We start from the raw sequence: 12,143 nt of genomic DNA on the forward strand, positions 1-12,143 counted from the left end.
CTGGAGACTGGCGTATCTCCTAGCACCCACCACCTTCCCTAAGTGCCCGGCAGACAGTGCTGATAAATTTAGCCAATCAAAGTGCAACTTTGACTCAAAGTCTGTCTGTCTTCGTAACACAATTGTGTTTGTTTACCCCACGGAGGGTGAACACAGGAGTACTCTCAAGTCCAGCAAAATACAACTCCTGCCTGTCGTCACATCAAGGCTTTGTCGCTGAGGTTCAGGTTCTCCAGAAAGCCGGAGGCAGCTGTGCGGTGAATAGCTGGATAGGGTCACACAGACGAGAGAGTGCACGAAGCCGCACGTGGGAGGTTGAATCTGTTGAAGAGAGCCAAGTCTCCACACGTTTTAGAAACCCAGATTTTCAAGTGAAAAGATCTCTTACCTGTCAGAACATCTCCAGACATCAGTAATATGAAAAGGACTTAGTATGAATTTGAAAGATTCGCTTAGTTTTACACTCCATTTTTATTTTATTTCGACTTTATTATAAAATTTTTTCAACTAAAAGGAAGTACCAACAACAACCAATTTACCCAATAATTAGAAAGCATAATTATCAACATTTTAGCATGTTTTATTTTGCTAAACTGTTTTAAGGTCAGTTGAAGGTGTCACGCTTTACCTGTGAATAGTGTGAAGACATTTGAGTCTTCTGTCACTCAGGTGTTTTGGGCTAGGATGGCCCCCAACCGCCCCCCTTTGTGCCTAACACTGATCGAGTGAGGAGGCCTGCCAGTCACCCTGTGAAACGCCCAGTTGCCCGTAGGATCTTGGCTGTTCTTTCTGCCTCCCGTTGACATTTGACTTGTTCTAACTGGTGAAGCTTTCGCAGGTGATGATTTGGGCATCAGTGAAGACTGGTAACAGGGATTACTTCCTTTTGGAAGTACCTGGTCTTTGTTGTTTGCTGAAATGTGAAGTTACTGTAATTGATTACAGTTATAACAGTGAAAATGTTCACATTTGAAAGCTATTTCTGGGTCACATAACTGATAAAGCCATCTGAAGTTTTCTGCATGAGATGAACCAAATTCTTGCTCAAACACTAAAGTGGGGTGGGGGAAGACAAAAGATCTCCATTCTCACTTCCCAGAGGGACTCATTCATAGAGTTTAATGCCTGTTCTTCAAAATTCTTGTCTGAATATGTAAGGCAAAATATATTCCACGTGTACTGTAAATACAGGCTGAAAATGCTAAGCAACTGTGTGAAGCAGATGCCTGATTAGGTAAAACACATCTCAGCCGCCCTCTGGGACTCGCAGAGGCGCGTGACGGTGCTGTCGGAGGCTGTCTCTGCGAGTGCCCTTCCGGCCCCTCACTAGCCATGGTAACTGCACGCTACCCCCAACCCCGCGGAGTCCCCCCTAGGGACTCGCACTCCGATTCCACTCCCTGCCTGGAACCCTCCCAAGCCTTTGCATGTACACACCCAGATGCGCACTGACCACGCTGGGCCGCGAGGCCAGCACCCGAGTGGCCTCTGCCCTTCCCTCACCTGGCGTCCTCAACTCCTCCCCTGGTCCACTGCACCGCAGCCACACTGACTTCCGTCCACTGAACTGCTTGTCAGGCCCCTGGACGCCCCCGCCCTGGCTGTCTCTCTGCCTAGGGTCTCTGGTTCCCGAAGTTCACGTTCACAGGGCTGGCGTGCCCTGGTCAGTCACGTCTCTGTGCAGAGGCTCCTCCTGAGAGACACCTTTCCCGCTGTCCAGGTGGGGTCCTGACTGTCACTAGAGCACTCATAGCTGGTGCTGTCTTCTTTGCCTGGTGGTTTGCTTAGCTTCCGTCTGTCTCTCAACACCCTATTCTGGGGTCTGGAGTGGTTCCCGACACACAGTAGGTGCTCCATGCTTACTGAATGGATTCACCTTGGAATTTTTTCAGGCCAGACTGTTTGATGACATGCATAACATACAGCGGTGAAGATGTAACACCATCTATTTAACTAATCTGTTTATGGATATTTAGGCTTCTAGTCTCCTTTTGTAGTTTTTGCCATTTGAGGAAATGCTGTGAGAAGTATTTTTGTATCTGATTCTTTCCATCTTACAAATTCATTGAAGTATAAGTGGTGGACTGAACACAAGTGCACCCTGGAAAGGATCGCCAGTTCTGCCCGTGGGAGATGTATCCCCCTGCCCCCACCCGCCACCGTCTCCTGCCAGTACTGTACCGCATGCGTTCGCTCCACCCCGGGCGGCACTGAGTGTTGCGAAACTGAACAATTAGTGACAATATGACAAATGGAAATAGTTTCTGTCTGGCATTTGAAGAACTGCCAGTGTACTTCGGACTTTGGGTCACAGTGGCACAGAGTCTTCCTTGGTCTGCGTAACAGGGACCTGGGGCCCAGGACATACCAGCTTCCACGACTCCAGCGCCCCCGCGGGCCTCCTCCCTTGGGGACATCAGGGATGCCCCTGTGGCCCTGTGCAGGTCGAGGACGCTCCTTCCCTGGGGCACTCCAGCCCAGCTTGGCCGGGAGAGCACGAGTCACACGCCCATCTCTGCACCAGCCTCGGTGGCCACGTGGACTGAGCAAGCTGATTGGCAGGCCTGGGTCACATGCCCAGCAAGGGAATCAGGTGATGGAGTCCGCCTGGTGGACCCCACACGGGGCGGGAGAGGGTCACGAAGGAGAAGGGACAGTGTGTGCTGAACAGGAAAGAAATGACGCCCCTACACTGAGCCAGTGCCGCTTCTCCCCCACTCACTACAGGTTTGCCTGCTAACTGCCTTCTGACTCGCTCATCTGTTTACATTGTTCATTCGCTTTTTACTGATACATGAAAGTTCTTTTCCCCCCCCAAAATAGCCCTTTATCATAAGTGCTATAAATATTTTTCACTTTGTTGTCTGTCTTCTGATCTTGCCTAAAAATTTTGTCTTAAAGTTTCATAGGGGAATATAAAATATCATACCTATAATCAGATCAGCAAGCCCTTGTTCATTCAGTGTTTACTAGGCCCCTGAAAAGAGCCAGGTACTGTGTTAGGTGCTGAGGTGACCAAGGTGGAGGAGACGTTGGACATGCCCTTGAAGGGTTGTACTTGGGAAGAAGGTTACAGAGAGGCCTGACTTACCAGACGGCGCCGTGCAGGCCTTCACGGGTGAAACGTGAGCTGTTTCCGGAAGAAGGAAATTCCCTGGTCGGAGGAGAAGAGAGGCAGGGAGCTCGCTGGAGCACAGCAGCATCTGTAGGTATGGTTTCTGCAGCGTCTTAATGGAGACATTCGTGAGTGATGCTCCGAGCTCCCGGCTGGAAAAGTAAGAAAGGCAAGCATCCCCAAAACCTCTCCTGTGGATTCCCAAGGCCACGTGGTTACCACGAACGGTAACAAGATAACTTAAACACAAGACAAGCTCCGATGTGTTGAGAGTCTTAAGGCAGCTAAAAGTAGCCCTTGGAAGCCAAGCCAGCGGCTCCCCCCATGCCCAGCTTCACATTGGGCCCAGCACAGAGCTGCAGCAGGTTCCGGAATGTGGAGAACCTCTTGCCAGCCATGTGGCCTTGATTCGACATTGCTTCTCATCAGCAGGTGAGGACGCCGGACCGAAGGCTGGTGAGCTTCGTTCCACTACTGAGGACCCGTGAAGAGATAGGGGTTAAGCTCACAGTTGCTTAATTCGGCAGAGGAATGGCATCAGGTCGGAATCTCCAGTTCGGCAGGGAGGAGGCCGCGCGGCGGCCCAGGCAGAGGGGAGGCGCCAGGGCTGCTTCCTCGTCAAGGGACTGGGTTCCTTGTGAATGTCTTGCCCACCTCGCAGACCCGTGAGAGTCCACGTAGAAAATGGGTGTGAAACAGTACCTAGTGCAAACCCGCAGTGCCGCCAGCACACGCCCCAGCAGCAGTCAGCACCCAGCGCCTGGTGTGCAGTAGGGCCCTGACACGGCGGGCTTCGGGAGCAGTTCGGTGTTTAGATACAAGAATTCGGAGTCGCTGGTGTCACTGTGATTGGACCTCTGGTACTGCCTTTCACACATTTCTTCTGTTCTTAAAAATTGGGATCTATTTTAATGGCCTTGACAGTGCCTCAAATCCATCTACATTTGTTTCTGATTATTTAAATCCATTGGCCCTCCACTAGACTTTTCTATTCTCTAAAGTCATTTCAGTACTTCATACAGTACCATTCACCCACTAAATAGTCTAATTTAAACATGTCTGTTGCTTATTTTTGGTGCATCTTATTTATCAAGTTAGAGGCCAGTCCCGTAAAAAAGGCTGAACAGAACGTGAGGTTTTATAACAGCAGTATATTGATACGTTAGAGTACAGAAAGGGAAAGAAAAGAGGAAAATGGAATCAAATAAGAAGGACTTAGAAATATGTACCATAGGATTGTAACCAGTAGTTTTCAAAGTACATTCCAGGAAACACCAGTTCTATTGCATGTCAGTAGTCGACAGAAAGAAGGGTGAGGTTCTGAGATGGAGAGACAGACAGAGCACTGGACCAATTCAAACAATTTCAGTAGCAATAGTGTTTCTCAGAGCCTTTAATTGGTAAGTCTCCGTGAGCACCTGTCAGGGTTTTTGTTCCATGTAATAAAATCACAGTTTATCACAAAGTTTTTTGTAATGCTTAAGGCTCTGACAGATTTCTGTCTTTAATATTCAAAAAGGAGAAACTGAGTAATTAATAAAAGACGGAACATTGATTCAATAAATTTAATTACCTTTCATGTAGATACAGTAACATTACATGTATAATCTACTTTTGTATTGAAAGAGTATGTTTGTAAGCTATGTGGACTCTAGCAGTTACAGAGATTGAATTAAAATAATAGTGTTGTAGAATTTGTTTTAATTTTTGCATTTTTATTCGCATTATTTTCTGTTCTCCATTCCAGTGTCAACTCATAGCACATAAACTCACAAGGACAGAATCATAATAAACGTTAACAGCAAGATCTCGAACTTTCAGTTAAACCTTTTCCTGCCAAAATACCTGAAAGTGTAGGGAGGGGTGGCTGGGTGTGCGTCCCTCCTGCCCACGGGAAAGGAAGTCCGGTAGTTGTGGTAAAAATCGAAGGGGTCACACTTGTTTACAAAACAAGCTTACAAGTGTCATTAAGCACAGTCTTACTTTTTCACAAGCATTTTCTAGATTCAAATGGTGTTGACATTGCATTATCTGCTCACATTTTAAAAGGATAACAAATTTATACATAAGCAATGATTTATACATCGGTAAATTTGGTAGAGGATAGACATTTTGTGTTACAAGCTTCGTTTTTAAATGCATTAGATAAAAATTCAAAATTAGAAATGTATTTGAAGAACTTACTAATGGAGCCTGGCCAGGGAGCTCAGTTGCTCAGAGCCTGGTCCCCCTACGGCATGGCTGTGGGTCGGACCCCGGTCGGGCCGCAGACAGGAGCCAGCTAATGGGTGTGTGGGTTCGTGGTACCACGTGCTGACCCCTCTCTCCCCCAGCCCTCCTCCTCTTTCTCCCTTCCTCCCTCCCTCTCAAATCAATAAGTAACTTTTTTCAAAGTCACTAATGAAGGCATGTGCAGACTTTAATCCTGTGCAGCTGTTTTCTGCAAACTATTATTGTGTAAAACACTCCAGTGAGAGTCTTTGATGAAACTTGAGTAAAATAAGAAGTATAAATATTTACTTTGCCCCTTTCCAGTAGTTGAGGAGAAGGCTGGAGAGGATTAGAGGGAGGGCTGTGCCCCTTTTTCAAGTGTGTCTTGTGAGGTCCGGCCACGCAAGGGGGTCAGACAGGGCCCGCCCTTCAGGGCTGTGCACAGACCCCCGAGGGAGAACACGTCAGCCACATTACATGTTACATATTAGCACAGTGCGCTTACGATGGTGAGTTAGAGAACCAGGCATTTGCATGACAAGGAATGTGTAAAATATGTAGGCCATTTTAAATGAAAAACTTACCATTTCCGCCGCTCAGTTACAGTGCTCACATGTATTCCACTGTAGTAATTCCCTTTCACCAAAAAAGTTAATTGTATGTTTTAGATATTATTAATTTTATATGACATTTAATGAAATTACATGATTTTTTTACATCTGAATAAAAAGATTTGAGGGGTATTAGTGAGATTTAACACAATGAAATTTTGATCCTTAGAACATTTAAAAAATATATTTAAAACAAAGTTTTTAAAAAGTAAATTATTAAATTGTTTAGTCTGTATTAAATCAATTGAGATAAAGAAAACTGAATGTGATTTACAGATAATGTTAATATTCGGAATAAAAACCCTTGCAAATAAGATTTTTTGGTGGAAATTCTGAGGGACCGGTAACTGCCGATGACGTGTGTTTGGTTTGTACCCCGAGGACCAAAAGAAAAAGCTACAAGCGGTTTCTGAGTGAGCCTGTCTCTCGGGCGACATCATCTGTTCCATTGAAACAGCCATCTTCTGTTGCTTCTCTGGTTCAGAGGAAGCCTCGGGGGGAACTTCACGGTTATCTAGTGAAATCGAAATGTGGAATAGCAGAGTTGCACATTGCACTTGGTATTCATCTTCTGCTTTCTCTCTGCTTTTAGAGTATGCAGCCTCGAATAAAATAGTGTAGCTCTGAGGTGTCGTAGGAGTGGACTCCGCATCCCATTAAACCAGACTCAGAAACTTACGCGGAGGCCGTTGGCCACTTGAAATCACGTGGACTGTATCCCCAAGATTCTTAATGATGAGGTGCACTCAGAAATTGGAGACAGTGATCTGACTGACACACGCTTTGTTGAAAGAACACTGCACACGCGCCCCGAGACCGCGGCCCGCTGTCTGGTCCACGCAGTGGTCATCGGTGCTGCAGCATTGAAAGTATTCGGTGGTTCCCCGGCTCCCCGAACACTTTCCCAGGACGTGATTGTCTGCACGGCCCCGTCGGCCAAGGGTTTGCAGTTTAACTGGAGGAGAAGGACGCAGGCTGCTTCTCTGGGTGACGGAGCAGGGCCCGCGCTCCACAGGGGAGACCCTGCCCTCCTCACTGTGGGTGACAGGCCCGACAGTGTTTCTGTCCTGCGGCCAGCCACCTCACTCAGTCCCCGGGGTCCCGTGGTCAGGCTAGCTGCTCAGTGTGCTGGGGAAGCAGGCAGGGACCGTTCAAGCCGGCTCGTCCCTGCTGACCTGCTTCGGTGGGACTCTTGGTGGCACCTAGAAACCCTGCATGCCTGAAAGCCTTTCGGGTCTTTAGCAAGCGTGACGATCTGTTTTTAATGTCAAAGTTACGTTTGACAAAGAAATAGTGTCATTGATCTTTGTTCTAAGGTTAAAGTGAACCAACAGTAAACCCTGTCAGGCTAAAGAGGTGTTAGGATGCCCGATGGGACTGTATTTAACAAGACGCTTCCCCTTCTCTCCTCGCAGCCCGTGGGCGCCCTGAACCCCAAGAGAGCCGTGTTCTATGCGGAGCGGTACGAGGCCTGGGAAGATGAGCAGAGTCCGCCCTGCCACTACACCACGCACTACTCCACCGCAGCGTCCGCCCTGTCCTGGCTGGTCCGCATAGTGAGTGACTCGTGGGCCTGTCGTCCGCAGAGGTGGCGGCGTCAGGGAACTGGGTAGAAACCAAGTATGCTTATTTGTTTTGAACACGGATGAGAGACCAGTGAAATCAGAGATTTCAAACTCTAGCAAAACTGAATCCTTTTTTTTAATGAGTTGTCTCTTTTGCAAAATTGGTTAGGAAGGTTAAGTACTGTGAACTTCTTAAACCTGCACCAGTTCTAGAAGGAACCAGAGTTAGGGGTGGGGGCTGCATCTGCTCTCCGCCGTCCCCTTTCTCACTGACCCCCCCCTCCTCGCCGCCGGCTGTCTCGGCCTTCCTTCTCAGTCTATTTAAAAATAGTTTGTCACTGTTCTGAAAACTTTTTGTCACTTTCTCATTCTTCTAAGATACACACAGATTCTGGTCTCTTTGACCTAATTACTTACTTAGTGCTGCTGTCCTGCTCCCCCCCCGCCCCGCCCACTCGGTGCCTTCTCCTACTTCCCAGGCGGTGCACTAAAGGCAGTGTGCCCCTAGCTTGTCTCCACACCCCTGGGCATCGGGCTCCCCGCCCATCACTCTGCCCAGTCCTGACGGGGCCAGAGCTGGAGCACCCGCAGCATCGCACACCACCGCTCACTGTGGTCTTCGTGAAGTGCCTCCCCCGGTTTCCCGCTCACCTCCCGGCCACCCTGCCCCCTCGCCCTCAGGCTGCTTCCTGTCAGGTCTCCAGTCCCCAGGTTTCCCTCTGCAGGTTGTCTGGGCCACGTCACTCAGTCACAGCCCGTGGCACCCAGCTCCTGCCCTCGCTGCAGACGTCTCTCCGCAGCTCCTGACCGGTGTTTCCAGTGCATGCGTGTCTGTCTGTCTGTCCTCCTGACGTTTCTGCCCTGACACCTCACTGCACCTTGAACACCGCTTCCTGACACGGGTCCCCCATCTCCCCTGCAAACCCCGCTGCCTTTTCTGTCTAAATAAAGGGCTGCTTTCCCCCATTCCCCCCTCCCCGTGACCCAAAGTAGGTGCTCTCCCCTGTGTTGTCCTCCCCCTACAGGCAGTCAGCTGCCGCACCCGACGGCCCTGCCCCTGAATGTCTCAGCTGTCTGTTCTCTGTTCCTCTGACGCGCCCTGAGTGTGGGTCCCAGCGCTGCCCATGGGGGGGACCGTGCGGACTCTAGGCCAGTGTCTCTGCTGTCGTCTTGCCCTCTTCAGTCTGGTCTAGTGAGGAGCAGGTACTGGAAGCAGGTGGCCTGGTTTTTCTTCCACCAGCAACCCAGGGGTGTTCTAGAATGCTAAGTCAAATCTGTGGATCAGTGCAATCCATGGTGTTTCTGTCCTTTCCAAAACACACCTCAGACCCCTAGGTCACCTGAGGCTGAGTCGCTTCAGGAAGGCAGGTGTGGTGGGGGCGCAGTGGGGGCACGCATGTGACTTTGTGTCCTCCCATTCCAGACACGGTGCTGCCCTCAGGCTGGGGGGCGACTGTGGTCTGGAGTCCTCCTGGGCGTAGGAAGAAGAACTTGAACTTCCCCTCCACTGATACACAGACACGCAGTGTGATCGTGTTCGAAGGAACTTGTGAGTCGCTGACACACTGCGAACAGTTTCTGTTGTAACAGAAAGTTTGTCAGAATTCCGATTCCACATCATTGAACACAAGTTTTATACTTCTTATAACCCTAAAGCAACATGAGACATTTAGGTTAACTAGTTTATAAGAAATCCAACCCAAAGCTTATTTTTAAAAAATACACTCTGTAATCATAAACTAAAGGGAAAGACAGAGCTTTCTTTTATGGACCAAAGCTACTTATCTAACTTGTTCAAAAATTCACCATAATTCTGGGTACCTGGTTTTCTTCTTTTTTACAAAAGTGTTGCAGAGCTAGCAATTTCCTAAGAAATAGTTTTTGACTCTAGTGGTCGAAAGTGTAACAAGTTTTATTTCTTTACTCTCTCTTTATTTGAGGGAATATTAGATTTACGTAAGTGCCTTTGCACCACTATAAACCAAGCCGAACAGAACGCCTTTAGTTTATGGGCTGTGATGACCTACTACTAACTCTCCAGACGTGGGGACGCCGCCCACTCCTGGAGGAAGGACGGGCTTCCCCGAGCTGCAGACCCACTGACCCACCGAGAGAGGGAGTCAGGTCCCCTGCCCTGCCCAGCTCAGCCGCAGGCTACAGCTACACACCACGCACAGAAGTTTCCCAGCCAAGACCTCTGGCCGCTGGTGTCCTAAGAATGGGCATAAAGTATATTCCTGCTTCATTTAGGCTCACGAAAAGGCAGACCGAAAACAGGGTGACTGATAAATTGGATTCTCTGGTCACCGAATGGTCGGATCATGCAACTGAACTCAGTCATTACTGCCACCGGTTGGAAATGACGTGTTAGCTGCGTATGTTGTAAATGTTTTAACAAAACAATCAGCAGAGGAGGTTAATTTTTTCGAAGCCTAGAGAAAAGGTGTCAGTGAAGTTCAAGTTCTGTTTGCTGTGTGGGATTCACCGCAGGAGCCTAGAAAAAGCCTGGGTTCACGGAGCCCGGGAGATGCGCCTTCGAAGCAGGGCAGGCGGTGTGACCCCGTCCAGGCCGTGCGTGGGGCCGTCGGGGTGGGGGAGCTTGGAAAGCAGTTAAACCGGACGTGTGGCTGTAGAGGCTTCCCCACCTCACCGCACGTCCCATCGAGGACAGTCAGTGCCTCGCCACGCCAGGGCGGTGCCAAGCCAGGGCCGTGGGGGACAAGACGCCTCTGGCAGGTGTTTTGGGGACTAAAAACAGGCCATGAGCCACTTCTGAAAAACATCAAGGAGGGTGGTCCAAGAATTAAACAAGAATAGCCATATCATATGTGTTTATATATAATAGTATTTTGAAGTAGTTACATAAAGGGACACTCAGTTGTTTTGTGTAATGAAATTAGTCTGATACGAGATTTATAAGACTTAGTGTGAGTCCACACAAGCACTTACTGTCAACAGCTTGATTTCCGTTTACCCTCTTCTATTCCTGACAAGCTGAACACCTTCCCAGACAACACATCATCCTTGAGCGCTTCGGCCCCAGTGCAGCACAAACTGGACCCAGCAGGGGTGTGGCGGGAACGCTGTCACCCGTGGGTGCCGCCCAGAGTGCCGCCAGGGCAGAGCTGAGGCACACCATGCCCACGGCACAAAATCCCCAGTGGCCACCTGTAAGCGTCAAACGGAACAGATGGAACTAATTTTAACAAATATATTTGTTAGCCAAATGCACCTGAAGTGTCACAGTTTCAGTATGTAACCAATAAAAATAGTCCACTTTTTTGGTTACGTGTTTGGAATCCGGAACTCGCTTTCTCCCCGCAGCACGTTCAGTTGCCCTGAGCAGCTCTCGCCCAAGCCCTCTGTGCTTACACAGGGCTGGCAGCGGCAGCAGCGGCGGCAGACCCTGGCCTGCTGCGGGCGGACTCCCACCAGCGCCCCCACCCAGTGCTGTGGTCGCACTGCAAGACACACAGGTGGCACCTGAGCACACCGCAGAGCTGGGCAGGTCCCGGAGGGTCTGTGGGGGGAACGACCCCCCTGTCTGAGACCCAGCAGATAATAAAAACTTCACCCAGGAATTGTGGTGAGGGGAAGCGCAAGTCTGTTCCAGGCAGGGGGACTGTCACGCTCAAGGACAGGCAGTGAGAGCAGCGTGGCCAGACCTTTAACTGTCTGGAAGGCAGTGATGAGAGGGAGGAGGCCTGCAGGTCCCAGGTCATTCGAGTGATTTGAGACAGTTCGTTAGTTCGCAGTTTCTCCCAGGAGCCCTGGGAAGCAGTGCAAGAACTTGAGCGGGGATTTGTCTTATAGAGTGACCGCCAGACTGCAGTCTGGCACGAGTACTTTTTGGGGACTCGGATGGGAAAACCGCAGCAGACTCCGCCTCCCGAAGCCTGTGCCGCCGCGCACAGGGGCCAGAGCAATCTCTTTACTGCGGGGGGACGCAGATGCTCCACTCCGAGAGACAAAGCCTACCTGTGGCTGTCCGGCAGTGCCGACTCACCCTTCACGGAGCCGCACAGCACGCCCCTGCTGCTCCTGGTGGCATAATCAGAGGACTGAGCCCAAGAAGCACATGACCTAGCAAGGCTGCAGAGGGACAGGTGGCTGGCCCAGCGGCCAGGCGGGGGCATCTCCCCAGGACCCTGCTCGGTTTCTGCCTCCAGAGGCTTCCGGAGAAAGTCCTCATTCACACAGGAGTTGGGGCAGCCCTGTCCCAAAGGGTCACCTCTGTCCTGAAGGGTCACCTTTGCGTTTCTTCCTTTCGCTTAGGAGCCGTTCACCACCTTCTTCCTCAACGCCAACGACGGGAAGTTCGACCATCCCGGCCGGGCCTTCTCCTCCGTCGCCAGGTCTTGGAGGACCAGCCAGAGAGACACTTCTGACGTGAAGGTGGGCTCTTTCATTTGCTGATACTAATTTGATTTCAAAACATGTTGAAGTTTTAATTTTAACTTCAATAATAAACTTTAACTAACAAACATGTTAAGTCGGTATATAAGACATTGCATATGGCAGCTTTGTTCCATTGTATTTTGAAATTGTCTGGTTCCTCCAACCTCAAAGGACACGAAAGGAAATAATGTGAAACCCATAGAAAATGATTCAGGATGCTTTTTTATTGTTCCGTTAAGGTGC

At 49.7% G+C, this 12,143-nt stretch overlaps 1 protein-coding gene across 5 annotated transcripts in view; it reads left to right on the forward strand.

Annotated features, from left to right (window-relative positions):
- NBEA (neurobeachin) overlaps positions 1-12,143 on the forward strand; it is a 465,797-nt gene that overhangs the window by 409,932 nt on the left and 43,722 nt on the right. For all 5 annotated transcript variants that reach the window (XM_037057645.1, XM_037057647.1, XM_037057648.1 and 2 more), the window contains 2 exons: positions 7,353-7,493; positions 11,778-11,897. In XM_037057645.1, coding sequence (XP_036913540.1) covers positions 7,353-7,493; positions 11,778-11,897 — 261 coding nt within the window. The remainder of the gene's footprint in view (positions 1-7,352; positions 7,494-11,777; positions 11,898-12,143) is intronic.

This window comes from Sturnira hondurensis, unplaced genomic scaffold, assembly GCF_014824575.4.
Source record: "Sturnira hondurensis isolate 20B ecotype Veracruz unplaced genomic scaffold, ASM1482457v3 Scaffold0009719, whole genome shotgun sequence".
In the NCBI taxonomy this organism is placed as follows: Eukaryota; Metazoa; Chordata; class Mammalia; order Chiroptera; family Phyllostomidae; genus Sturnira; species Sturnira hondurensis.